The sequence below is a fragment of the Accipiter gentilis genome, chromosome 1, assembly GCF_929443795.1.
Source record: "Accipiter gentilis chromosome 1, bAccGen1.1, whole genome shotgun sequence".
In the NCBI taxonomy this organism is placed as follows: Eukaryota; Metazoa; Chordata; class Aves; order Accipitriformes; family Accipitridae; genus Astur; species Astur gentilis.
In genome coordinates this window covers 31,804,214-31,830,566 of record NC_064880.1, presented here as the reverse complement: position 1 = coordinate 31,830,566, position 26,353 = coordinate 31,804,214, and the positions used below count along the sequence as shown (strand labels likewise).

At 38.4% G+C, this 26,353-nt stretch overlaps 1 protein-coding gene and 1 long non-coding RNA gene across 7 annotated transcripts in view; one reads left to right on the top strand and one right to left on the bottom strand.

The window, feature by feature from the left end:
• Window positions 1-20,318, top strand: part of ITGA6 (integrin subunit alpha 6) — a 46,381-nt gene extending 26,063 nt beyond the window's left edge. For 2 of the 5 annotated variants that reach the window (XM_049812090.1, XM_049812117.1), the window contains exons 6-24: window positions 1,232-1,442; window positions 1,898-2,091; window positions 2,230-2,318; window positions 3,076-3,203; window positions 4,893-4,988; window positions 5,498-5,559; window positions 6,935-7,092; window positions 7,937-8,092; window positions 8,829-8,944; window positions 9,859-10,048; window positions 10,133-10,216; window positions 10,417-10,496; window positions 10,643-10,720; window positions 10,828-10,930; window positions 12,072-12,245; window positions 13,761-13,859; window positions 14,196-14,306; window positions 14,390-14,488; window positions 14,837-15,561. In XM_049812090.1, coding sequence (XP_049668047.1) covers window positions 1,232-1,442; window positions 1,898-2,091; window positions 2,230-2,318; window positions 3,076-3,203; window positions 4,893-4,988; window positions 5,498-5,559; window positions 6,935-7,092; window positions 7,937-8,092; window positions 8,829-8,944; window positions 9,859-10,048; window positions 10,133-10,216; window positions 10,417-10,496; window positions 10,643-10,720; window positions 10,828-10,930; window positions 12,072-12,245; window positions 13,761-13,859; window positions 14,196-14,306; window positions 14,390-14,488; window positions 14,837-15,124 — 2,516 coding nt within the window. In that variant the 3' untranslated portion in view covers window positions 15,125-15,561. Of the gene's footprint in view, window positions 1-109; window positions 227-1,231; window positions 1,443-1,897; window positions 2,092-2,229; window positions 2,319-3,075; window positions 3,204-4,892; window positions 4,989-5,497; window positions 5,560-6,934; window positions 7,093-7,936; window positions 8,093-8,828; window positions 8,945-9,858; window positions 10,049-10,132; window positions 10,217-10,416; window positions 10,497-10,642; window positions 10,721-10,827; window positions 10,931-12,071; window positions 12,246-13,760; window positions 13,860-14,195; window positions 14,307-14,389; window positions 14,489-14,836; window positions 15,562-16,399; window positions 16,530-18,228 lie in introns of those variants that run through there. The other 3 variants (XM_049812126.1, XM_049812109.1, XM_049812099.1) reach the window with 3 other exon arrangements.
• LOC126043709 (uncharacterized) lies at window positions 1,436-26,339 on the bottom strand. 2 transcript variants are annotated; one of them, XR_007507506.1, is made up of 5 exons: window positions 26,243-26,339; window positions 21,073-23,331; window positions 18,132-18,280; window positions 6,193-6,385; window positions 1,436-1,613 (listed from the first exon to the last, which is right to left on the bottom strand). It is a non-coding gene; the product is annotated as an uncharacterized LOC126043709 (long non-coding RNA). The 2 variants fall into 2 exon arrangements; XR_007507505.1 differs by lacking the exon at window positions 26,243-26,339 and having other exon boundaries at window positions 21,073-26,230.
• Between the last annotated feature and the right edge of the window lie 14 nt (window positions 26,340-26,353).

Below are 26,353 nucleotides of genomic sequence, written 5' to 3'. Positions count from 1 at the left end.
CACTGGCATTGCTGTGTTCCCTCTGTTTAGACAGTAAACAAACATGGTTATAGCTGCTTTGCTTAACTACTGTTTTTTTTTCTCTTCAATCTTTCACTCGTGTTTACAGGTCTTCTATTTTTGACAGCTGTATCTGATACTCATCCAGATCAGTTTGTGTACAAAACATTGCCTCCCGGCATACAGGTGGACAAATCGGTGGATGTAATGATGAATAGCTACTTAGGTTTGTGACCACTTGAGGTGGCAGCATCTGGTCAGACATAATCTCCAGACCTTTGACATGGTCCTCTCCCCTCCATACGCCCTCATCTCAAATACACTGCAAGTAAAAGCATGTAGAAACAGGGATTCAGATGAAGAGGAGCTTGCAAAATAACATGGCTTCAGAGAAACACTGATTTGTCATGCATTTCTCCAAACCCTCTCATCCCTCCCCCAGATGGGACTCCCCAATTTTTTCTGGAACTGTCTCATTGTGAATTGCTGTAACTGAGAATTTTCATAGTAGTGGTGAAGTTTTTCAGAAGGGAGATAGCTGTCTGCTGGCTAGTACCTTCCTTCCTTGCCATGTGCATAATTTTCTACTTTGGCCTTCATTGGATATGTTGGTATATGCAGTATATTCTTTCAACTCAGTTTTTCATATATTTTAAAACATACTGGCTTTTATAAAGAATACGTAAGACTAAATTCATTTGAACATGTCCTTCAGGGCTCCATTAAATAAAAATTGCCAATTTCACCATTACTGTGTAACGATTCTCAAATACTGTATACATCATTTGCGTAAATACTGTGCTTGTGCGGTACATTTTGCATGTTTGCAGTAGAGTGAAACTGACTTGTACTTGGGAAGTTTTATAAATAGTTTTGCCAGAGGAGAAATACTGGAGCTATATTCAAGTGGTAAGGTTTCATAATTTCTAAGCTGGTGTGTTTAAAAATGATCTTGTATTTGGTGTCCGTGAAAAGTAGATCTGAGTGAGCAATGAAATAATACATTTTGGGGGGGAAATACTTAAATGTAATGTATGGAGGAGCGTAGACTTGTAAAGATGCATCTGCCAGTCCAAATAGAAATGGGGAATTTCCCAATATATCATACTCTGTCTTAGGCAAAACGTCTATTCATTATACCACTTTAATATAGTAGGGGAATTTATTTTTCTGATTAACAATACAAGCTGTGTGTTTATTTGTTTATATTTTCTTTCTTTCTCTGTTAAAGGTTTCTCTTTGGACTCTGGTAAAGGAATTGTCTCCCAAGATGAGATGACTTTTGTGTCTGGTGCCCCAAGAGCCAATCACAGCGGAGCAGTTGTTTTACTGAAGAAAGAGAAAAATCAGAGAGCACTTTCACTTGAGCATATGTTTGAAGGAGAAGGGCTGGCCTCTTCTTTCGGCTATGATGTTGCTGTTGTGGATCTCAACAATGACGGGTACGGCCTTGGTTAACTCCTGCTGCTTGTGTAATGAAGGATGGCAATCTGGTTTATCTCTGCTTTGGTTTTTCACATGAGAAATACAAGGAATGCCAAATCCCATCTTCTGTATTTTGCTGGAGGAAATGGCGAGCATCTCGGGGAACAGTCAGGTCACAGTTGACATTTCTAATTATAGAAAAGAGTTTTATTTCAATTTAAACAATTAGTGTAAACAAAGAAAGAAGAAACAAATCTCGTACCCAGAGAAGGCCCTAGAAGATCCTTGTATGTCACAAAGGGAATGTAATCAGTTTGTAGTATCAGTGGAGCTGTTGTTGCTCAGCCAGTTTAATGTACTTTTTAGTCTTTGTTCAGAACTCTTTGGCTAGCTGACCTTGAGACCACAGTCAGATAAGTTATTTTTCACAGTTCTTCTGTAAAAGGACTGCTTTTTTTTCTTTAATTCTAAGATGGCAAGACATTGTTGTTGGAGCCCCACAGTATTTTGACAGAAGTGGAGATATTGGTGGTGCTGTGTACATCTACATTAACCAGCAAGGCAAATGGGAAGGAGTAAAACCTATTCGCTTAAATGGAACCACTGACTCCATGTTTGGCCTGGCAGTTGAAAATGTTGGGGACATTAATCAGGATGGATATCCCGGTGAGTGACAAACAATTACAATAAAAATGTATGTGACTTTTTTGCTAATGCCAGACTTGGAACATCGTACCCTTATCATGATTGCAAGCTCCAGAAAGAGTAAGAATGACTTTAGATGTTGCAACTTATTTTCAACAGATATTGCAGTAGGGGCTCCGTATGATGGGTTTGGCAAAGTATACATTTATCATGGATCCAAGAATGGAATAAATACAAAACCAGCACAGGTAATGAAATAACCTTTACTATATATAATTAGTCTTGCACAAAATGAAAGGAACAACAGGGCTATCCATCTTCTCCCTTTCTATTAATGGGGTGGTGAGTATGCAGAAGTCACAGGACCCTTCAAAGATGGCACTGCTGACCAGAAAGATTAGGAATTCTTGCTTTTAATACACATTTTTCTTTCTGGGGGGCAGTCCTTTAGCACCAGTAATATGTAGAGAAGGAAGAAGGCATGTAGATGTGTAAGTTTTTGAAAGAAATTTGGGGATTTGAAAATAATAGGTTTCTTAATTTTCTCTTTCACTACTACTACTACTTCACTTCCTTTTTAAATAAAAAATGTTTCTGCCTTTCTTTTTTTTGTGAGGACCACTGTGTTCAGTTAGCAAGGTGAGAATGGAACTTGATGGCACTTCCTAGAATACTGCTAGAATACTTTCTAGAATACTTGTTCAGTTTCAAGTGCCTACACTGCATAAATACTGTAAAGACACACTAGCTAGGCAACATTCCTATGCAAAACAGCCATCATTTCTGGTACTCACTGCTGTTGCAAAATAGCTTCTTGGAAGAAAAGCAAATCATCTTGGCACTGCAGTGTCATTTACCTGAACAGAGGTCCTATTTCTTTGTGTGTCTTTTTTTTTTTTTTTTTTTTTTTTTTCTCCTCCTGGCTATAAGACAATGATGTTCACTTGTTACTTCACTGTTATAGCTTTTAAATGTCTGAATTTCCTCAATCTGTTTGCTCTTTAGATTCTTGATGGTGAAAAAACGGGCACCAGTTTCTTTGGTTACTCTATTGCTGGAAACATGGACCTGGATAAAAATGCCTACCCTGATGTTGCTGTTGGTTCCCTTTCGGATTCTGTGTCTGTCTTCAGGTATTATATACAGAACTGCATTACACCAAGGTTTTGGGTTTATTTTTTTAAACCCAAACTGCTTAGAAGTAACAAAAAGCTGTTTGGCCTGGAGTGTATTTTTTCCTTCTAGAAGTTGGAAATTCTGGGGGGAAAAAAATCCATAAATTGGTTTGTTACTTTATGCCCCTCTTCTAACTGAGAAGCTGCCTTACAATCAATACAGGGCAAGAGGGTGAATGTGGACAGTTACTGTGGAGTGCTGATGTGTGTAGTGTGTCTGTAACTACCCTGGCTTTGCCCTGTGATAACTAGGATGCCCGTGTCCTTCGATGGAATTAAGGGTGACAAGTAATTCTTTTGCCTTAAGAAAAGAGAAGTTAACTGATACATTTGCTAGAGCTTTTGTTTGCTGCTGTTACATAAATCTAATTCTGCTTTATTGAAGAAAGACCCAAACCAAACCCTTCTTTTGGAGCTGAGGATCCAAAAACAGTGAAGCATACAGCCTTGCTGAGGTTCCAGTGGGGTCCATCAAACAGCTGTGAGGAAGCCCTGCAGATAGGATCCTTTTGGATTTCTGTAGTACATGCCTTAATTAGGGATGAGGTCATGGTCTTTTGCAGACCTCTGCTTTTTTTCCAGTTTAATGTACTGTTAAGTTGAATCACTAGTAATGAGCAGGAAGAGGACTGTCACCACATCAGAGCTGTGAAGGCTGCATCAGTTCAGGTCTTTGGTTGCTGTCAGGTCCCAAAGGAGGAGGAGCAGAAATTCTAAAACTGGTTGTGTCAATTTTGGGGATGAAAGCAACTCTACCTTTCAGGCAGAACGACCTTTCCTACAATTTTTTGATGATCACATCTCTAAGGTGTATAGGATTGGTGTACATAATTGGAATGCTCTTAAATACACTGAAACAGCACTCAACAAAAGAGTAAGTGGAAGGGAAGTCGGTTAGATTAAGTGTTCTGCTTACTCAAAAGGAGCTTTAATCATTTGCTGATATGGGCAGTACAAAAACTTGTACAAAGGTGAGAATGAAAACCTTTATGGTGATGAAGAGTGCAATGGGTGGCCCAGTTAAAAGAAATTTGCTAGAAAAGGAGGAGGTGGCTTACTGGCCATTTTAAACATTTTAAACTGGCCTTAGATGCTTTGAGAGCAGTATGAGCTCATTCATTTGTTCACGTGAGCTGTCCTTTCTTGTCCCTTCCAAAAAGGAGGAGAAAAGAAAAGTTGTCACACTGAATTATGGTTACAGCCTACATGCAGAGGAGTCAGGAAATGAAAACATCATTTCCTCCAGCCACCCAGGCTCCACATGAAAGCTGTTGTGGACATCAACCTGAATGAACTTCAGTACCTACAGTTGTTCGCAGGGGCTGAATTGCCATTGGGGTGGGAAACATCCCTTTGAATTTTCTGGTTTTTATGTGTATAAAATGACAACCACAACATCACGTTAATGATGTGCCCTGCTTCCCTGTCAGGCATTTAATACAGTTGTTTTTTGTGACTTGCTTTGCTTAGCTTTAAGTAGTCTTCTTTAGTTTCTAACCATTATCAAAGCCAAACTCTGTGTTTCTTGGGGTGTCTTTGCTGCAAATCAGTGCAGGCATGGAGGACACCTAGGATTCACATGAATTATTTCATTAATCTTAACAGAAACTTCTCCTTCTTTTTATTCCCTGTTTTCCCCAAATGAAGATCTCGGCCTGTGATAAGCATTAGAAGAAGCATTACAGTACAGCCTGACAGAATTGATCTAAAGAAAAAGAACCCTGAGGACCGTAGTGAAATATGGTAATGAAAACCAAAAATTACTCTATCAGAAGCCTTGGTGTATTAAGTTTTCTGTTGTCAGAATTCATTCCGTCAGTGATGATGTTAAAGTGAAAGGATATAACAGTCACGCAGGTTAAGCAAATGTATCTATATGTGATCATTTTGGCTTCCTGAATTTGCTATGCCTACTGTACTAAAGGTGTGGCGTATGTTCTGTTCATAATGTCCATTTTTGAAAATTAATGTCACTTTGCCACTTAAGACTTTTAACACTTGCAAGTATCTTAACTTGTACAGCTTTCTCCTGAGTAGAGATGTAAGAGCAAATGCCAGAAAATATTTTTTCTAATTGCTTATCAACCATTTTTTCTTGCTTTGTAATTCAGTTTAGTAAGCAGCAAATTAGCATTCTAGCATGAATAACAGTCATAAGACTGATAATATCAGTCAACGGACTATTAAAACTTTTCAGTCTGTTGGACAATGCCTTACTGAAGTTAATATTAATTTCTTGCCACTTTTTACAGGATGGATGTGAAAGCGTGTTTTCAATATACTGCAAACCCCAGTGATTTAAATCCAAGAATAAGTAAGTTTTTAAGAGAAGTATTTTTTATCTGTTTGTTACATGGTTTGTTTTTTTTTTTTTTTTCTTTAGAGTGTATCATGGAAGAATAGTATGCAAATTATAGTGACTCATCTGAGACTGACCATCAAATTTAAAACGTGACTGAATACTAAGGTCAATCAGCTATCACACTATCTGTATGTAGAGTAACATGTATTTAGAGTCATGCTGGTGTGTTAGGAAGTTTTGTGGATGACAGACTGACCTGAAGCTTTCTGGGTGATATTACTGCCATAGAGAAATGGCTGCCATACAGACCAAAAACATTTTGCCTCTCTAGGTTACCGCTGCTTTAGAAAATAGTTTTAAAAGCCCATTTAATGTATCACTAGTAAGCAGCATTTCTTATTGGAGACTTACTGTAGAAAACAGTGTTCTGCATTCATAAAAATGGTTTCGTGGAAATAGATAACTGAAATAAAAAAATTTTTTTATATTAACAGGAACCTAGAAGACTGTGCCATAAATACAGTTAAAAATGTAAAGCGTTAGTTTCTCATGTCTCCTGTTTTCTCTCATTAAAATGCTGCTGTTACTACACCTCAGAAAACTGTAGAATTTTGAGAGGAAATGAGAAGAACTTTAAGCCCAAACCTCCTTTTCCTCCTGGGTTGTCTTGAGTTTCTCAGTAACTAGTAAAAGCTGTAGGATGTGCCTGAATAAGGTCTGGTCCTTCAACAGGTCAAGTGCTTCCAGCTCTCGGAGGCAGCTCACATGTGCCCATCTGCGTGCCCCTGAGGCCTGGCACGCTCAGTGCTGTTCCCATCCTTGCAACATTGGATTAGCTCTGTGAATACAGAGATGATTAGAAGATGCACAGAGTTCAGCTCTAATCAAAACATGCCTCAGCATACAACTAGAAAGTTCTAGTCACACTTTTGCCCTCAGTGTTAAAAACAACAGTGTACCTTGACCTCAAAACCCTGCTGGATGCTTAGGTGCTATTTGGGAGAAAACAGAAATGAAGGACAGCTAGTCAAGAGTATTTACAAAGTTTTTGTATCTCAGCCCTCTGCTGGCTCAACAGCAGCAACTACATCTCCTCCAGCCAGCTCTGCATGCTGGTGAAGTAATGGGGTACTTTTGGAATAAAAGGATTTGGTTTAGAAGGTTCCTTTAGATAAACGCACAGGGTACACAGCCCTCAACTGGTGAGAGACTAAACTGACAGATGGAGAAAGTTTTGTAAATAAGTGAAAACAGTTTGTGAAGCCCAGCACTGGCTGAAACAGTCTTCTAGAATAATGTTGTACGATGGTACCTGGAAAAATTAAAAGTTCTTTTTAATAAGGCAAGGGTTCTTTTTTATAGTGACCTACTTTATTTCTTCATATAGAGATCAACTATACATTTGAAGCAGAAAATGAGAGGAGGCAGCTAGGCCTGCCGTCTAGAGTACGGTTTAAGGACCACCTGTCTGATCAGTTTACTGCAAGTACAACCCTAAGGGGGCAGAACTCAAAAGAGTGTGTGACAACCAAGCTTGTACTGCAGGTAAGGCAGAGTATTTATTTCATTTAGATCCGTTTAAAACAAAAGTGTGCTCTTTTTTCAGCCTCATGGTACCTTTGTGTAGAATTTAAAAGGCTCATGCAATATAAAGTTTCAAAACTAGAAAACAACTATAGTGAAGTAATACCTTACTGTTCCCTGCACACATGCTGCTTCTTCCTGTTGCCTTTCTTACAAAGTATGAATAAAAGTTGTAGCCGCTGCAGAATGCTCTGGAGGTCAATAGAGCTGAACTAATTTAGAATAAGAGAGGGAATAAATGCCAAAAATGTAGAGCTGTTTCCAACAGAAGTAACTGTTACAAAATTTAATGGTGTGACTGGCTAGGAAAAGAATTTTAACCCCTAGAAAGCTTGGTATATGCTCTCTGACTCGGCTGCTACACTGGCCCTTAAAGGTGGCACTGTTCCAGGACCTCAACAAATTCTGTATATGTGGCTCAGCAGTAATGAGCCAGCCTCCAAGGCTGCTTTTGACTGCAGCAAATTAAAGAGCTTGAACTTACACAATAGGGAAAAAGTATGTTATTTTACTGTTATAGTGTGAATTCCACTTGCCTGAGTTACCATCTGTTGTTCCTAGGAATTCTTAACAGTGAGAGAAATCATCAGATTGGGAAGCCAAAAAAACCCAAACCAGTAGCGCTAGGTTCCTTGTGTTGTTGCCCATTTTTAGAAAATGCTGGTTTTCTATATAGTGAATAGTTTTAATAGGGCAAAATGTAGCAGAAGAGTTTGCTTCACTGCTTGTTCTAAAATGTGTATCAAAAGCTAGTCGTTGTTTTTTCTTCTCTGCACTAATTATGTAATTTAAAATATTTTAACAGGAAAAAATTAAAGATAAGCTACGCCCCATTCCAATATCAGTCAGTGTTAAAATTGCTGGCTTGGAGTCTAGTTCACCGTCCACAAGAAAAGAGAGAGCACTTCCGGATCTTATACCAATTCTAAATTCAAATGAATCTGAAACAAAGACCACAAAAGTAAGCCTTTGATACCACATTTTCCCATAAATCTGCACTTTGATAAATCACTGACTTTTAAAGGCCGTAGAAAGTTAAAATACAACCAAAGGAAATAACTGGGGTGGCACTGGACTTGTAACTACTGGCTTTTGTTTTGTATTTTGTTATGAACTTGTTACAAAACATTATGAACTAGATCCTGTGTTTCTTTTGCAACAAAAGGGAACATAGTATAGCTGCTAGTTTGTTTTTTTCTGTCCCCAACAATTTTAGCAGAAATGTACTTCTGATTAAAAATGTTCACATCTCCCACTGTGAACACTTGTCCCACATCACAAAATAATGTACAGCCTTATTCTTCCATGGTAAGGATGCTGCAGCAGCGTTAGAGCTCTGCAGCAGTGACACAGAGGGAGACATAGAGGGAGCATCTCGGGTAAAAGATCTCAGTTCCTCAGTGCTCACTGAAGAATCAGACTTACAGGTGCTTTTTCTCATTAGGAGTGTACCTCTTAGAATTACCTAACTCTGCCTTTTAGTCACATGTAAAGTTCTAAATTATCAGCATCAAGGGCTATGTCTCACAAAGAAAAACTGTCTTGACAGGCGAGAAGTAAGAGTCAGGTTAAAAATCTTACTCTATCCAGGAAAGTGTCTCTGAGTTCCCTGTAGGTGCTTCATGCAGTGCACATCAGAATCTTGTTTTAAGCTAGTATCATGTGGCATGCAGTAAAAGCACTTTGGTTTTATTTAGGTGGAGTTCTTAAAAGAAGGATGTGGAGAAGACAATAAATGTCACAGCAATCTGAAACTTCAGTACCGGTTTTGCACTAGAGAAGGAAATGAAGACAGGTTTACTTATTTACCAATGTAAGCCTTGATTAATGCATTGCTAAAATTCAAATTATTAACAAGTGCTTCAAAGAACTTTTGGGAGATACAGCAGCTTTATTCTGTTAGTCTGGCCAATGCAGCCCTATGACGTAGTACTGATTTGTCAGGGTGGGGAAGGTGGGGCAGCAGGGATGAGTTTCAGAAGAAGAGTAGGGGTACTGACACACATGGATACAAGGTGGCCACAACCATGCAGGTGTGGGCTAAAGGTTAGAAAGAAAAGTTTCTAACCCTGGAGAAAGGAGATTGTAAACCAGCCTTGCAGTAGCTTACTGTGTGTGATACTGTTAACTATTATTGAGATGAGGTTTGATTGCGAGTATGATAACATGATATACTATAGTCTAGTAGCCTAAGAGAAGCAGTTACAAAGAAGTGAACAGAGAAATCATTTCACCATAACACACAGCTAACACCCCGCTGCACCTCTCCTCCCTGGAGGGCCAGTGAAATTAGAAAAGAGGTGTGAAACAAACAAAAGTAAGTATGTTTACTTACTGTCAACAGTTCGTCTCCTTTAGCAGTGAATGCCACAACCTGACTCGGATGACAAAACCACGTATACTTTACAAGAAAAAAGTAGGTCAGTAGATTTATTCAGAGAAAATTCATCACTATTAAACATGAGCCAGATGCAAGTGCTGGTTCAGAAATACTATAAGCTCATGATTACTTGAGGGGTATATCAGTCTGTTCTATCCTGTTAACTGCTGCCCACTTCGAGAGACTAAATACTGGTCTGGGAAAAAAACCCAAACCTATGACGAGTCATGCGTTTATGGTCTTACAGTAATTGTTCCCTAATAGAGGGAGTTATATTTGGGTAAGCCACAGTAAAAAGCAAACTCTCATATATGTTTGTTTTCCTAATGTATACTCTGTTTCTGTAGTGAAAATGGCATGCCAGTGCTTGTTCTGAAAGATCAGAAAGATATTGCCCTGGAGATAACGGTGACAAACAATCCATCTGATGCAAAAAATCCCCAAAAAGATGGTGAAGATGCATATGAAGCCAAACTAATAGCAACTTTTCCAGACAGTCTGACATATTCTGCATTCAGGGAGATGAGGGGTTATCCTGTAAGTATTTTTTAAGAGAAAAGATACTTAATTTTAAAATATTTTCAGCATATATTTATTTTTAAATGTATTCTGTTTAATCAGGAAAAACAGCTAACATGTGGTGCTAACCAAAATGGCTCTCAAGCAGAGTGCGAACTTGGAAATCCTTTCAAAAGAAATTCTAATGTAAGTTGCACCCATTTTACTCAAGTAATAAAATCTGATTCCTGATTGCAGTTGTCCAAAGTTTCTGTGTCATAACTGGAAATTTGATTTGGATCTGTTTTTTTAACTCTAGAATTTGATGGTGTACTTCTGTAATACTGCACATATTAATATATTTTATAAAATGTTTACATATTTAATGGATGTTCTTTCTTGTCTAGGTAACCTTTTATCTGATCTTAAGTACCACTAAAGTTAATGTTGATACAACAGACTTGGACATTAATCTGAAGTTGGAAACGTAAGTTTTCTTAGTGTGTGTGCTCGCTATGTTTTTATATGTAAATGTTTTGAATTAATTTGTTCGATTCACAAAAGCAATTTAATAGTAAAGTGAAAAACTGTGAAATTTGTAAAATAAACGGCGTTGTTTCCTTTTCATTGTAGAACAAGCACTCAAGTTAATTCGACTCCAATTACAGCTAGTGCTAAAGTGGTTCTTGAATTGCTTTTATCGCTCACTGGGTAAGTGTTGTGATAGCATAACAAATGGGGGGGGGCTGGGGATGACACTTTTGCTGCAGACTTCATTAAAATCTGATTATTCTCCTTCCCCACCCCCACCTGAACAGAGTTGCTAAGCCTTCTCAGGTATATTTTGGAGGTAACATCATTGGTGAGAGTGCTATGAAATCTGAAGATAATATTGGAAACCTCATAGAGTATGAATTCAGAGTGAGTAATTTAGATTAATGCCAACAGCTGCTTTTAATCAAACAAACAGCTTCTCTCTTTATGCATATGAATACTTGGAAAAGTTGCTAGATTTAAAATTGGCTTTTCTTGTCCCAAAATCCTGACTTCCAGTTCAGAACATGCAGTCTGGCTGCAGACTAGAGCTTCTGTGTTTTATGATGATATTTTGAGAAAGTGACCTGAGGCTGGCTGTACACTTTTTTTTTTTTTTTTTTTTTTTTTTTTTGGAGCAGTTCATGCATGTTCAGTTGTACAGCATAAAACCCCATGCAGGTAGGGAAGAAAACTTAAACCCAGACCCCTAACTGTGGCATGCCCAGGTGTTAGCTGGTGCACACAGACAGCGAGTGTGTGTACTAGCTGCGTGCAGGATTGAGCAGGCACAAGAAGACACTGTGGGACCCACTCTGAATGTGTGGGTCTATTTCACTCTTTTGGTCTTCCGCCTAATTAATAAATCAAGGAAAAGGCTGAGAGAGGCAATTTTGGTTCTGTAAAAATTCTGTTCATCAGCAAGAGAGTTACTTTTTCTACATCATTAATGCAAGCCCCGGTGTCTTTGTACATAGTAGTTTGTCAGGATTAAAGTCCACCTGTCAATCCTTTACTTTCTTCTGTACCTTGCATGCATATATTAAAGTAGAAGCAGTTACAATATCTGTTTTAGAACTTGCTATCATGAACAGTAACATGAAGAAAGCAAAAAAAATAGGTTGGGAAACAACTTTCAGACTTGGGAGAGCAAGAGCTGGTTATCTTTCTGTGTCAGAGTTCCTCATAAACTTGCAATTTGCCTCAGTTATTTAACTGAATGATTTGTTAACTCTAAATTGGAGGAGTTGTTTCACATGAAGATAGATTTCTAAAAATCAACAGCTTAAAGTTCATGTTACGGAATTTTAATCCTTATATGTTTAAAGTCTGTATTTACTTGCTAACCAAGTGTGCTAGTTCTAGTATGTGCTCTGTTTTTATACTCTTGTTTTGACTGTTTTCCATCTCCCTTTAAATTTCCTGTTAGCTGCATGCTTAAAACTTGCCCAAGTCAATAACACTTTTGATAGAGAAGAAAATCCCTTTCAAAAGTATTTCACAGTTTAAAGAATATTTGTTTTAACAGGTAACTAACTTGGGCAGACCACTGAAAACATTTGGTACTGCTTCCCTGGACATCCAGTGGCCGAAAGAAATTAGTAATGGCAAGTGGCTGCTTTATTTGATGAAAATAGATTCCAAAGGCTTGGAAAAAGTATCCTGTCAACCTGAGAATGAAATCAATAGTTTGCATGTTGCGGTATGTTACCCTGCCTTCTGTTAAGGAATTAGTACAACATGAAAGCACCACAGCATGTGATGATAGGACATAAGAGCTTGCCTTCTGAAGGACTTTTTTTTTTTGGTCTTAAGCAGCTCACAAGCACAATACATTAACAATGTATCAAGGGTTAGGCTTATTAGGAGACTTCATAACAACTAATGAGGATAATATGCTGAAGGATAGATGCTATGTCATGGTGACTGTTTTTGCAATGGGGACTGCTGTCATATGTTCTTATAGGGTGAAATTGCTGATTGCTTTAACAAATTTCATCAGCATTCTTGAAATCTGGTCAAGTTCTTACACAGAAAACAATAAACAGCAGGAAACATCTCCCCATCCTGGGGGAGTTCCATGTACTTTCTTAAAGAGAGAGGGCTTGCGCTTAAATTTACTTATTTACCACAAATGTGATAAAAAGAATTTCTCAAGCAAGTGTCAACAGCCCTTCATTGTGCCTATCTAGCAAGATTTTTTCCTAAACCCTGAGCCTTCATTTTCATTATATTTTTTTATATCTTAAGATCATTTGGGAGTTTTAATTTTCACTATTAAAAGTGCATGCACGTCAACCCGTTCTTGTCAGATGACGACATTAGTTAGTAAAACTTTCAGTGAGGGTAATTAGTATACAGTTAAAAAAAACGCATCTACTGACCTTAGAACAATCTTATTCTTTTAGCATAGGAAGCAAGGAGTCACTTAGGGGCTTCATCAACTGACATGGGTTTGCTCCTTAGAATATTAATTGTGTTAGAGGAATACAACATTTCTCTCATGAGGGAGATACTTCTGTCTTCTCCAAAGAAGATATTAATATTCCTAAAAATAATCCTTCTTTTTCTCCTTTCTTGATGATAACCTTATGGATTTCAAAGCTGAATTTAAGAAAAGAAAAAATCATTTCCATATAAAGTCAATTTCTTTGTGCTTGTCTTCTTTGAACTTAGTGGAAAATCTGCCTGGAATGGCAATGGCACAAGTAGATTGGCTGGGACGGTTATGGGTATGTGCTTTTGGAGACCATTTGAATTAAATAATACATATAACATAGGCTGCTGCTGATCTATTACAGTTCCAGGGGGCCTTTAGTCTTGTGCTTATTAGAATAATTAGCTCATTAACCTTTTTTTCACAAGCAGAACATGTTCCTATGTGGCATTGTAAATGCTTATGTAACATTGATAGCCTTTATGTAGAACAAAAATGGAAATAGCATTGAAAGCTTTATAAATCTAATACTCCCTTGACCTATTAGTCAGCTGACGTTTCTTTAGGTAATCTCAAATTCTAGTAATTATCCTGACTCTACTATTAGCAATACATATAGGTAAGTAGGGATGTATAATGATGTCACTCATGTGCTGATCTTGAAATAAGAAAACACTGAACTCGTTTCTTTGCTTGTATGGGGTCAGAATTAAGAGAATTAAGATATAGTTATGATAAACTACTAAAACTCCTATCTCCCCTCCCCCCCCCTTCTTTTAGGAATCCCATGACTCAAGAAGGAAACGTGAGGTTGCAGAGAAGCAGATTACAGACAGCAAAACATTTTCTTTTTTCTCAGAGAGAAAATACAAGACCTTGGTAAGCATTTTGCACCAACTATAGTCTTGTCAGATACCTCCCCCTGCACTCATAAGAGGGCTTTTCTGAGTTTTGCAGGGTAAAAGAAGGTTATCTCTTTGCTTTGTTTTTATCTTAAATCCAAGTATCAATGCTTTGAAAATTTGACATCTACATTAAAATAAACAGGCAATAGCATCTTTATTGTATTTTCCTATTGCTGTCAGTACAGATTTTGGTTCTTGCACATAATTAATATATTAATATAATCCAATTTTTAATCGGGGGTGTGTGTGTGCGTGTTAAACAATTTGTCAGGATGTGTTTTTATTTACATGTAGAAATTTTTAATTGTAGGACTGCAATGTGAATGCACGCTGTGTGGACATAAAATGTCCCCTGAAGGGTTTAGACAGCAAGGCATCTATTGTGCTGCGTTCCAGATTGTGGAACAGTACTTTCTTAGAAGTAAGTCCTCTTCCCTGCCATTTTTGGAAGGTCAGAGTTCTTTCCTGTTCTGTGTCTAATGTCTGTATTTTATTTTGGAACAGGAATACTCCAAAATGAACTACCTGGACATTCTTGTTAGGGCTTCGATCAGTGTTCCTGCTGCAGCTAAGAATGTTAAACTCACAAATGAAGTTGCTCAGGTAGGTTCAACATTTAATGCTAACCATGTGTTACGGTTGTGATGTTTCTAGCTTATCTCAAAGACTGGGGAAAAAACCCAAACCATTTTTAAAAAAACAGTAGCTAAAAGTTTAGCTCTTTAACTCAATTTTGAATTATTTATCATTTTAACCTTTTAATCAGGTTGGAAAAATTCACTAGGATCTTGAAATGATACCAGTAGGAACTTTTTCTTCAAAAACATTTTGTAGATGAGAGAGAAGACTTCTTGTTACAGAAGAGCTAAGACTGAATAAATTGCAGCTTTATTTTAAACATGGATGCTTCTCAAATGTTCTTTCCATCTTCATGTATTTTGTCTCTTTTAGGTGCGTGTTACTGTCTTTCCTGCAAAACCAGTAGCACTTTATACAGGAGTACCTTGGTGGATCATCTCTGTGGCCATTTTTGCTGGAATACTGATGCTTGCACTGTTGGTATTCTTACTATGGAAGGTGAGGTTTTATTCATCTGGTTATTTTATATTTCCTGGTCTACAGCTAATGAGACAAATGATTAAGTATTTTGGTTTGTATTTGGGACTCAAAACAGAGCAAAACTGCCCAAACCATAGATTACCTTTATCAGTTTTCCAGTTTTGCAATATTTGGAATTAAAATGGTTACATGGGAAGACTTGTTAAGAAAGTTTTCTGTTTGCACATCCTCAAAAGGGAGTATTTTGAGGTCTGGGCAAAACTTGAGACAAATGTTCAGAGACCATAGTTACTTTGATATGGCTGGATACAGCTAATTGGGGCTTCTGCAGTTAGGTGTAAAACTTCATGTGAAGCATGTACAAATGTTTTAGCAGGGGTTTGTTATCATAACACTAGAAATACCATTCAACTGATGGTAGATGAAAATAACCAAAAGGTACAGAAATAATACAAAGCCAAGTGTGCTGGTGAATGTCTGTAGTACTGGCCTTTTATCTTAGAAACCCTGAAGGAGGAAATGAGTATACATTAACAAAAGGTTAACAGTTTGCAAAAGAAAAGTACCTATTTTTCTAACTACCTTTGGCATTTTTTACAACTAACTGTGGTTCCAAGTGTAACAGGACAGTCTTTTTACTCTTAGTTTTTACAGGCATAGGCAGTTAGTATTTGCTGTTATGGGAGAGCCAAATGTCATTAAGAAAGAGGGGAAGAAGAATATCCTGTCACTTGCTTTCTTCTGGAGAAGCTGCACCAGTTAGCTTTGCTGCAGGTTACTTCTCACAGCATAGTTCTGACTTCCATATTTTCTAATAAATGCCCAGCTCCTGCTGCAAATCTTCCTGATGAATTAATACTTTGGGTGGGCTTTTAGGTTATAACTACTAGTGGTTTACTGCACATGAAAACACATTTTTCACAGGCACACCCACAGTGTACAGTGCTTCTTTTGATGACAAACACTGTGCCAACTTATGAAGGACAAATAAGGTACTTCAAAGACAGTTACGTGATTGGTTTAAGACAAATGCTTGTGTTGTACAGGTCAAAGCAGTACTCATCTTTGTTCTACCCTCTGTTTTTGTGTCTCCTGTGCAGTAGTTCACAAACAGATTTCTGTATAGACTTGTTGTGGCTCTTCACAGCCAGCTTTAGTTGCTATGGACATATTTTATAGTAGCTTTTCTTAAAAAAAACCAAACAACCAGATGCACTACAAATTTAACAAAATGCCTCTAAAATACTTCAGGTTATTCTGTTATTTTACAGATCAAGTTAGTCCAAGTTCTCAGATCTAGAAACAGCTAAGTTCTTGTTACGTTTGTTTTGGGTTTTTTTCCTGCCTGTGAAGGGATAATAGGAAGATAGTTCACAGAGTTAATTTAAGTCAGTTTTAATAGGTTTGACTTCTTCCAGTCCACAAAAATTGACTAAATACCTTGCTTCCTTGTAGTGTGGTTTCTTCAAGAGAAATAAGAAAGATCATTACGATGCCACATATCACAAGGCTGAGATCCATGCTCAGCCATCTGATAAAGAAAGGCTTACTTCTGATGCATAGTATTGATCTACTTCTGTAATTGGTAATTGATGATATTTTTTAATTTTTAGCTATGGCACTTGCTATGGTTGCGGTGGCTAACTATGAAGCTTTTACTGCATATGTTCTATTAACTTTTGGATTTCAAACTATCGTACTTGCTTGCTCATTCTGTCAATAGATTTTCAGCTTTTGGTGCACGTGAACAAACAAGTGTTTATCCTGGTCTAAAAAGCTTGTTTATTTCTCTAGAAAATGTTGATCCATAGCAATGGTTTTTAGTCGTCTTTTTTTTTAATTTATGTTTTAACAGTACAAGTAAGTTTTTAAGCTTGAGAGATGGTAATCCAACACTGCAGAGTCGAGATTTAAAGCTAAGACTATGTGGACAATAGATAAACTTGCTTTACTAACCTTCCGTGCATGCTAAAAGGTACATGTTGCTTATAATGAAAGGGGTTTTCATAGAAAGAGAATTTAATTTGCTGTGGAACCATCTGTTTTCCTTCAATTCTAAGGTATACTTTTCTAGGAATGCACTTTCCTCTGCCGAAGCTACTAGATGCACGATGCTTCTAGCAACCTTTACTCAACTTAAGATGTTACATGCGTGTACATTATATTAATAAGTGATGCTTGGGACGAGGGGATGGGGAGGAATTCTTAACTAAAATACATCAGAATGGTGCTTAACTAAGAGATGGCTAAAGATTTGGTCTATGCCTCAATGCAATTTTTTAAAAATTGAGTTCCATGTAAGTTGTATTATTTAAAAAACAACCAACCAACCAACAACAAAACCTCACCAACCCAAATCCTATGAACAAAATCTTGCCCCTTTAATCTTTTTTTTTTTCTACTAGTATCTAATGGGAGCTGGATGGCACAATGTCTCTTAACCTTAATCTTGACATCAGTGACCCATAAGCATGTAAAGCTGAGTGTCTACCAATCATCATCATTGTAATGCTGTGGCCATAACTACATTTTGTTTTGAGGAGTGGACTGAAATTAATTTTCAGCATTTAAAACCTGTTTTTACAGTGGCTTTGAATAAAAAAATTGCAGGGCACAAATACGCTGTACTAGATTTCATCTAGGGAGACTCGTCGTGGCACATTACAAAACTTGCAAGTTAATGTCTGTTTTTTTATCCCATGGCAAACTAAGCAAGTCTCATGTTCTAATGCTGCATATGTGTGTGTTAGTTCAGGTGACTACAGTTGAGATATGGTGCTTGGGAAAACAAGGCCCTACTGTAACTTTTCTTGAAAGTCCTGGAAATCTTTCTGTAGGTTTTTAAAGGTAAACCATGTCACCATACAGAAAGATACTGAAGTACCTACCTACCTTTGATACAGAAGCAAACTTTCCTGAACTCTATCTACTTCTTTGTGTAGCATTAAATTCTCTCATTATATGAATGAATAGCTTTTTAAGACGACTTAAGAATTGTAAAACAAATTTAGAAAGTTAGTGGAGGGAGGGAATATTTTTAAGGTATTAGATTATCACCAGATTGTCAGACTGTGCCATTTGTCTTCAACTGGTGCTGGAACAACTAATGTAGACCTGCTGGTTGACATTTTTACAGCTAAGTACACTACATTTTTGGCCTACATATGTTTGTTTTCAATTTTCTTACCTGTGTATCTGTGCAAAGGAAGAATTTACTGCCTCTATAATTGTAGTGCTTTGGCAGCAATTCAAACCTAAACTGTTCTTTTTCTTCTCTGCCCCAGTGCGGGTTCTTCCAGCGTTCTAGGTACGAAGACAGTGTCCCCCGATATCATGCTGTAAGAATTCGAAAAGAAGAGCGACAGATCAAGGACGGGAAATGTAAAGATCTTGAGACAAAACAGTGGTTCACAAAATGGAATGAAAATGAAAGTTACTCTTAGGGAAAGATTCTTTTCATCCACAAAGTTCAGATAGAAGTTAAGGTTTTCATTAATGGAATACTGACGGAATTAGACCTATGAACACTATGGACATTCACCATTTGATTGTAGATATTACTACTTATATTGAGGCTTTTGTTTGCACAGTTAAAATTGCTTCAACAGACTTTATTTGCATTATTTAATTTCCAGACTGCCTCTTTCCCCCTTCAAATCTAACTCACACTTTAGACAATGCTGTGTTGATTTAGGGTCTTCTCTGCAAAATATGCAAAACCACTACCAGCAGACCTTTTCCTGTGATCCTAACCTTATTCCAAGGTGTGCAAGGAATGCATGGTTAAGGTCAAGACAGGTTCTCCATCCTTCCCTCAACACACAGTGGCCTTAACACACTTTGTTCAAGTATAATCTGAAGACCTGCAAATCTACTTTAGACATAAACTTTGCCTGCTGCAGTAGTTAGGGCTTAACAAAAAGCATCATCTTAAATTACATGTGCAATAGGTCATGTTGCTTGATTTTTATTTTTATTTTAAGATCAGATTGTGTGATTCTTATTCACAACAAATATACACAGGTTTTTTTTAAAAGAGAGGCTTGAATAGTAGATGTACTTTTTGTATATATATATATTTTAGTCGGTTTTGTATTTATTTTTGTTAGAAATCATTGTCTTTGACTAACTGTTAGGCCAAAGACTTAACTGAACTTTCAAATCCACTGTGTTTTTGAACTTCAAATTATGAGACTTGAGGCTTTCACTGCATTTTAATAAGTCACTGAAGGTGCCAATGCTTTCTAAAAATGTAAATATTTATTCCAGTGATGTGTGGGTTTGTTGTTTTTTTCCTGATACTTGTAACTTTATGTAATAGGAATTATCAGGTCTTGTAACATGATTTGTATATTACTTCAGACTATTTAATGATTTGGACACCGAGCAGAAATAGGGGTTTTGGATACAGTTTTATACTTACTGCAAGAAAGTGAGAGGTTCTCTGGAAACAGCTTTCCAGCTTCATAAGGACTTCCTGTTTGGCAAAAGGCATTGACTACTGCAACGGTTACATAGCACTTGAAGGAGGCTATAAATGCCTAACTTAAGTATGGGGATCTGAGCTGATCCATGTTGAGACTACTGAATTGTTTTGAATACCTGAATGTTGATAAAAGTAGAACCACAATGTTGTGTTTATCAGTAATCTAGTTATTGTAACATAACTGATATAACTATTTAAAGAGTTTACTTTTTTACCCATGTTCTAAAGCTTTGGTACTATTTAAGAACGAAGATTTAGTTCACAATTGCTTATTCCATGTGAAACAAAATTCTGCTCAAAAAGTATGCACGTTAATTGCTAGTAATTTGAACTATGCAAAAACCTCTTGGTACTTTTTTCCCCTCATAGGGTAAAAAACCTGCTAGGAGGGCAGTTGTCAAGTGTCTTATTTTTACTACTAACTTTGAACGTGCCTTCTTGGAAGGTGCTGTCACCTAAAAAATCATCATTTTAGGAAGTGCATTGATTTAATAATAGACTCTTCTTTCTCCCACTAAATAATCTCAGTATGCTGTGACCCTGATTTTATGAACACTTACACATGTATTTAGCTGTTACCCAGTTTTTGAGCTTTTAAAATTCTAGCTTATTTGCTGAAAGGCTCAGCAGCATCAGAAGCCAGGCTAATCAGGGGCTAAGAAGCATGACAAATAGCCTTGGATTTAAAAGCAGATTGTGGCCCTCACCTAAGAACACGAATGTCTTAGCAGTGTTAAACTGAAAGTTCTTGAAAAGTAAGTCATGTCACTGGTATACTTCTATCTCAAAACTTTTTTTATACCAGATAGCAATGCTACATCATTCCATGATTAGAAATTACCTGTGGATATTTGTATAGAAGTGTGAAATAAATTTTTTTTAACTATTGTTTTGTTAATAGTGATTTCTTATCATAATTAATGGAGTTGAACTTAGCCAAGTTCACTAGAAGAGTAAGCTGAAAGTTGCAAGCTTTAACAAATTGTCCCATTCTCAATATTGCCATAACTCTCACAGCCCTCCCCCCTGCAAAGGGGCAGTGTGGTGGGTTGACCATGGCTGGACACCAGGTGCCCACCAAAGCCATTCTGTCACTTCCCACCACCCTTCCCCCCTCAGCTGGATAGGGGAGAGAAAATATAACAAAGGGTTCATGTCAAGATAAGGACAGGAGAGATCACTTGCCAATTACCATCATGGGCAAAACAGACTCAACTTGGGGAAAATTAACTCAATTTATTACCAATCAGCCAGAGTAAGGTAATGAGAAATAAAACCAAATCTCAAAACACCTTCCCTTTACACCTCCCTTCTTCCTGGGCACAACCTCACTCCTGGATTCTCTACCTACCACCCCCAGCAGTGCAGGGGGCCAAGGGTTTATGGTCAGTTCATCACATGTTATCTCCGCTGCTTCATCCTCTTCAGGGGCAGGACTCGTCACACTCTTTCCCTGCTCCAGTGTGGGTTCCTTCCACAGCATGCAGTCCTTCAGGAGCACAGTGTTCCAGCATGGGTCCCCCGTGGGGTCACAAGTCCTTCCAGAAAACCTGCTCCATGGGCTCCTCTCTCCACAGGTCCTGCCAGGAGTCTGCTCCAGCACAGGCTTCCCACAAGGTCACAGCCTCCTTCAGGCACCCACCTGCTCCAGCGTGGGGTCCTCCACAGGCAGATATCTGCTCCACTGTGATCATCCATGGGCTGCAGGGGAATCTCTGCTCTGGTGCCTGGAGCATCTTCTCCCCCTCCTTCACTGACCTGGGTGGTTGCAGGGTTGTTTCTTTTACATGTTCTTATTCCCCTTTCCAGCTGCTGTTTCTGTGTGCCCTGCAACTTTTTTCCTTCTTAAATATGTTATACCGCTACCACTATCACTGATTGGCTCAGCCTTGGCCAGCAGCAGGTCCATCTTAGAGCCGGCCGGTATTGGCTCTGTTGGACATAGGGGAAGCTTCCAGCAGCTTCTCAGAGAAGACACCCCTGTAACCTCCCACGCTACCAAAATCTTGCCACACAAACCCAATACAGGCAGATAAGGCAACTGCAGGAGATAGATAACACACAATCTCATGCTCACAGGCTCTCTGCTGAGTGCTGCCGTTTCCAGCATTGAGTCAGGCACAAAACCTGGCAGAGCAGGTTCTGGCAAAGCACCAAGAGTCAGCTCCCATGGGGCAGAGCTACCCTTTCCCTCCACACTTCACTCATGCTGCACAGGGGTACCTTCAATCCAAGCAGTCTTCTAAAAGCTCCCCTGCCAGACAGGTGTTTCTGTAAATAGGGGAGATGGATGCATCCCCCAAAATTAGTCAAGGACTTCACACGCCTATCTGTGTTTAGCAGTGGAAGTTTGATACTGACAGTCAGTTACATGATTGCAGGGTACAGCTTCAACTCTGCAAAAAAAACCCAGAAAAGCCAAAAAGATGCAGGGAAAAACCCCTAACCCAACAGAGGAAACCTGCTGTTTATCTATCTCCATTTTTAGGATGTTAACCCTTGCTCACCTTTGCTGAAAGGAAAGACCTTTTGTTAAAGCCTGAAGATAAGGGTTAGCTGGATACATGGTAGACCAGTGTTGTTACAACCAAGAAACTTCTAGGACTAGAACCAGAAGATGCTGCTAGCTCTTTCAGAGCATGTAGACTCAACCTGCTTTTATTAAACAATTATTCTCATTTACATAACTACACCCACAAACGTTGTCCACAAGACAAACTATGGACTGGGAGAACAGTTAAGTAGCTGATCATAGGAAATACAGTAAAAATATAGTATATTAGGTTTTATATATGTTCATATATACTATACACACATGTAGTACTAGATGTAGTACATACTATATACACAGTAATACAGTACTATACAAGTGGATGTGTATAGTATGTATATACATGCATATATAAAACCTAATGTACTATATTTGCTGTGTATATATATAGTGTTTGTGTGTAGTATGTATATATAATACACACATACTATGGCCTAAGGTACATAAATAGAATGCTAGTAAACAGCAATACCTTCACATATGTTTCACTGTCACAACACAGGAGACATCTCTTATGACAGAAGCTTTCAATAACAAGGGACTATCACAGCAGAGTTTCAATAAGTACCTGGGCAGAAGTTGTACATGGAAGAAGAGATGGAACAGGGTGCTCGGATGCAAATGTCAGGAATTGGCACATAAGGTGAAGGGAAACTTTTGAAAGCAGCGTTGAAACTCCAATTCCCCATTTGGAGCACCTATGTTACAATGCTAACCATCACTGCAGCAGCATGTCTTGACTAAAATAAACAGAACAAGAAAGCTGCTTGTATGCAAACAACTGAAATAACTTCTCCCAGCACAGAGTAGGTGAGAGTGTCAGCAGTCGGTTTGCAAAACCTAGGACAACAAACTGTGATGAAACAGGCAACTGTAGCCAGTGCTCTGAGCCAGAGGCAGTGCACAGGCATGCTTCGGGCGGCTTGCCAGACAACACACCCCTGTGTGACAACAAGAATGCAAGCAGTGTATTCCCCTATGGTGGCTCTGTAAGCAGTTGCTTCAGTTTTTATCCCAGTCCTCAGACATCTTTAAATGTCCATTTGTCTTCCCAGGCTGTGGATTCATAATTAATACTACACAACTTTTATAACCTCATAAGCCCTGCTGGAGTCCTAACCATGATCCTCATGAGGAAAACACTGCAACTCCTCACCCTGAAAGACTGCTGCAGAAACCAGCCTTAATCCGCAGCCAGGGTGTGATACTGTCATTGTACAGGGGTGGCAGACCTGCAGTTTGCATTTTCCAAACTTGAAGACAGACCCCCTTTCCTCCTTCATTTTCTAGCTCTGCAAAATGGTTGTTTGCAAGCAGCACCTCTTCAGGGCCATACCTGCCTTCAAGATCCTAGAAGACAGAGGCAGAAAACCAAGTTTTTAACAAGCAGGTGTCCTTGCTGCTGCTTACCTAGCTATCACAGAACAACATAAACCCTCCTCACCATTGATATACAGTGCTAACTATTTAGTTCCTCTTCTCTCTCAATCTCGGTGTCTGCAGGGGATAGGGGAGGAAGGGACAGAAAAGTCAAATACTTTTGCCAGGAATGTATGAAATAATGCAACTGCTAAGTTGATTAGAAGAAACTTTGTGGGATATTGCTTGGTTTCTTGAAGTGGAGTGGACCAGCAGTTAACATTACAGAGCTGAGAAGCGTATCATTGCCAGCCAGCTTACCAGACAGCCTGTGATTGATTTCTGCTTAGCAAGGAGGAACATAAAAATAGCTATTCTGGACTAGACCACAGATCCACCTGAATCAGCATCCCACCCCTGACAATGGCAATGAAGCCGCATGATGATGATACTTTGTTGTTCCTGTTCCCACAAAAAGTTAGTGTCAACTTCAGTGCTATGCAGCATATTTCTCCTATGAAAGAAAAAGCCATCCATGATAATCATAAAACTTCTCCAACTGCCTTCTGATCTTGAGTCACAAAGTTGTACGCAGCAAAAATTCACAAAACCCAAAGTTTAATTATACACTGGGTAAAAAGAAATAAACCCATCTGTATGCTGTTCTTGAATCTACTACAATTTCATAACTCATACAGAAGCCACTCCATACTTTTGACCAACTTCATCACCGTTTTTCTTTTTATTTCTACTCCCACAAAAAAGACACCAAAGCCATATCAAACCAATGTAACCCTACAAATTTCTAGCATAGCAAAAGCAGCTGAACTTACTGACAAAAACCTAAGAACAACAACAAGCCTTTGTGCAAAGTACACAAGCTGAAAAGAGACATGGATAGATGAACCAGTTGACTGTGCAGGCATCATAGCAAAGCATATAAACCACTGAAAAAAGAGAAAGAGATACTCTATGGATATATGTACCTGGAAACTTAAGGTTTTTTTTCTTAATCTATGATGCACCTATTTTGGAGGAAAGGGAGGAAAAGAAAAAAAGCACCAATACATGCAGCAACCAAGAATGGTGACTTCCAGTAAGAGGTTATTTATAGTATCACCTTAACAACCAAGAATTCTTTCTGTGGAGCACCCTGCAAGAAACCTATGCTTCCAATTACCTTATTAAACCTTAAATTGAAAAGAAAAATAATTAAAATGTAATTGCTTAGGCTAAAACTAAATGCCTTTTTTTTTTTTTTCAATTATCTTGAAGTCTGATTTGTTCTGTCCCATTTAAATTATGGATCCAGATGTATTATAATTTCAGGAACACCAGTGAGCAGGAATACGAGTAGAAAAATGCCAAATGAAAAAAATAATACACTTCTTTTTGGTTTGCATAAGAATTTGCAGAAATTGGCACATCAGAACTCCAGCTACTGTCACACTGGATGAGATCAGAGTAAGTCCCCAGAAGATCATCAATGAGAGGAAATGGGTTTTCAAAAGGGATGGGGCTGGGAGAAGAGAGAAAGATAATTCAAAATATTCTCCAATATTTTAACAGAACATGTCTACATGGAGCAGTATCTGATCAGTAGTGTAAACAAGACCAAGAAAATGCCTTTAGGTAAACAGAGAGGGTTTGTCCTGCTCCAAACACAGCACTTAAAGAATTATCCACAATTCTTTATCCACAGTTACTTCTGTGACTGCTCGTCCTGCATGATTTTCCCTGAGAAAAGTGCTCACTGTTTATATTATTGAGAATGGGCTCTAGCTTACAAAGTACAATGATTTATTCAGCCTCTGACAGCCTCTGCCACAACTTCTGGCTGGGGACTGCTGCCCAAAGATAACTTTAGGCAGTAGGCCAGTTTTAAGGCATGCCTGTAAGTTGAAACATCAGGCCTCAAGACAGTAACATGCAGGCATAAAGGATGAAGCCAATCGAAAGGCATCATAAGATTGCAACAACTTAGGAATACCCAATTTACTGCTTGTAGGCACTGCTTTAAACTAGTGCTAGCTCACAGCTGAGAGGCCATTATAAAATGGTTTTAAGCACAGCGATTCGTAAGTAGGAGTCCCAAACTATTACAAACTTGAGTAGCATGAGCTGATATTTGGTGCTTCTGGGAGGCCTACAAGCAGCAATAATGCAAAAACTGTCAGTAACCTCTATTTGTAGAAGACTTGCAGAGATAGACAAGCTGTTAGTTCGCCCCATTAGCCGCCACTCCCTGGCCAGAACAGAACAAGCCATTCATTTTTTGGCACAAGGTGGAGGTACAGTCTGATTACAAACCAGGTGAAGCAGTCTAATCCTGAATTACCGATTCATTCTTACGTACTATTGGTGCAGTTACTGCTCAGAAAATTGCCTCTGGAGGCAGACTGAATCAACGTTTTCTGTATTTCAATGCAACGTCAAAAAAACCACAACCCAAGCCCTTAATTCATTATGGTATCTTCGACTCTCTAATGGGAGGCTCCAAGCAATCCAACAAAGCGCTGAACAGATAAACATGACAGAAATAGCAAAAGGATTCCTGCTCTAGCGGAGGCCATCGGATATCCATCCCTGCTATCAGGTCATGGACAAGTCACAGGTACAAGGCATGTTTAAAGGAAACCAAGCAATATTTAAGCGTTGATTTCATACGCCCCATAATTTCTGGGGCAAATACAAGTATCCACAATAAAAGAAGCAAGTGATATAGGGCCAGATCCACTATTGGACTGTATTGTATATGAGTTTTAATTACAGGATTCAATATCGACACTGCAGTAAATTTATCAGAAATGCTTATAATCACTCTTAACTGCCTTTTTTGTTAATGTTCTGGATATTTCTACCTGAGCAGGACAAAAAACTACTAAATACCACTGTTTGGTACCTCACATGTTGCATTAGTATCCTAAAAGCCAGTAAAGTGATTGAGTGTGACGTACGGTCCAAATACTTTTCAACCAATGAAGACACGTACTGTGTTCATTGTTGACCGGGA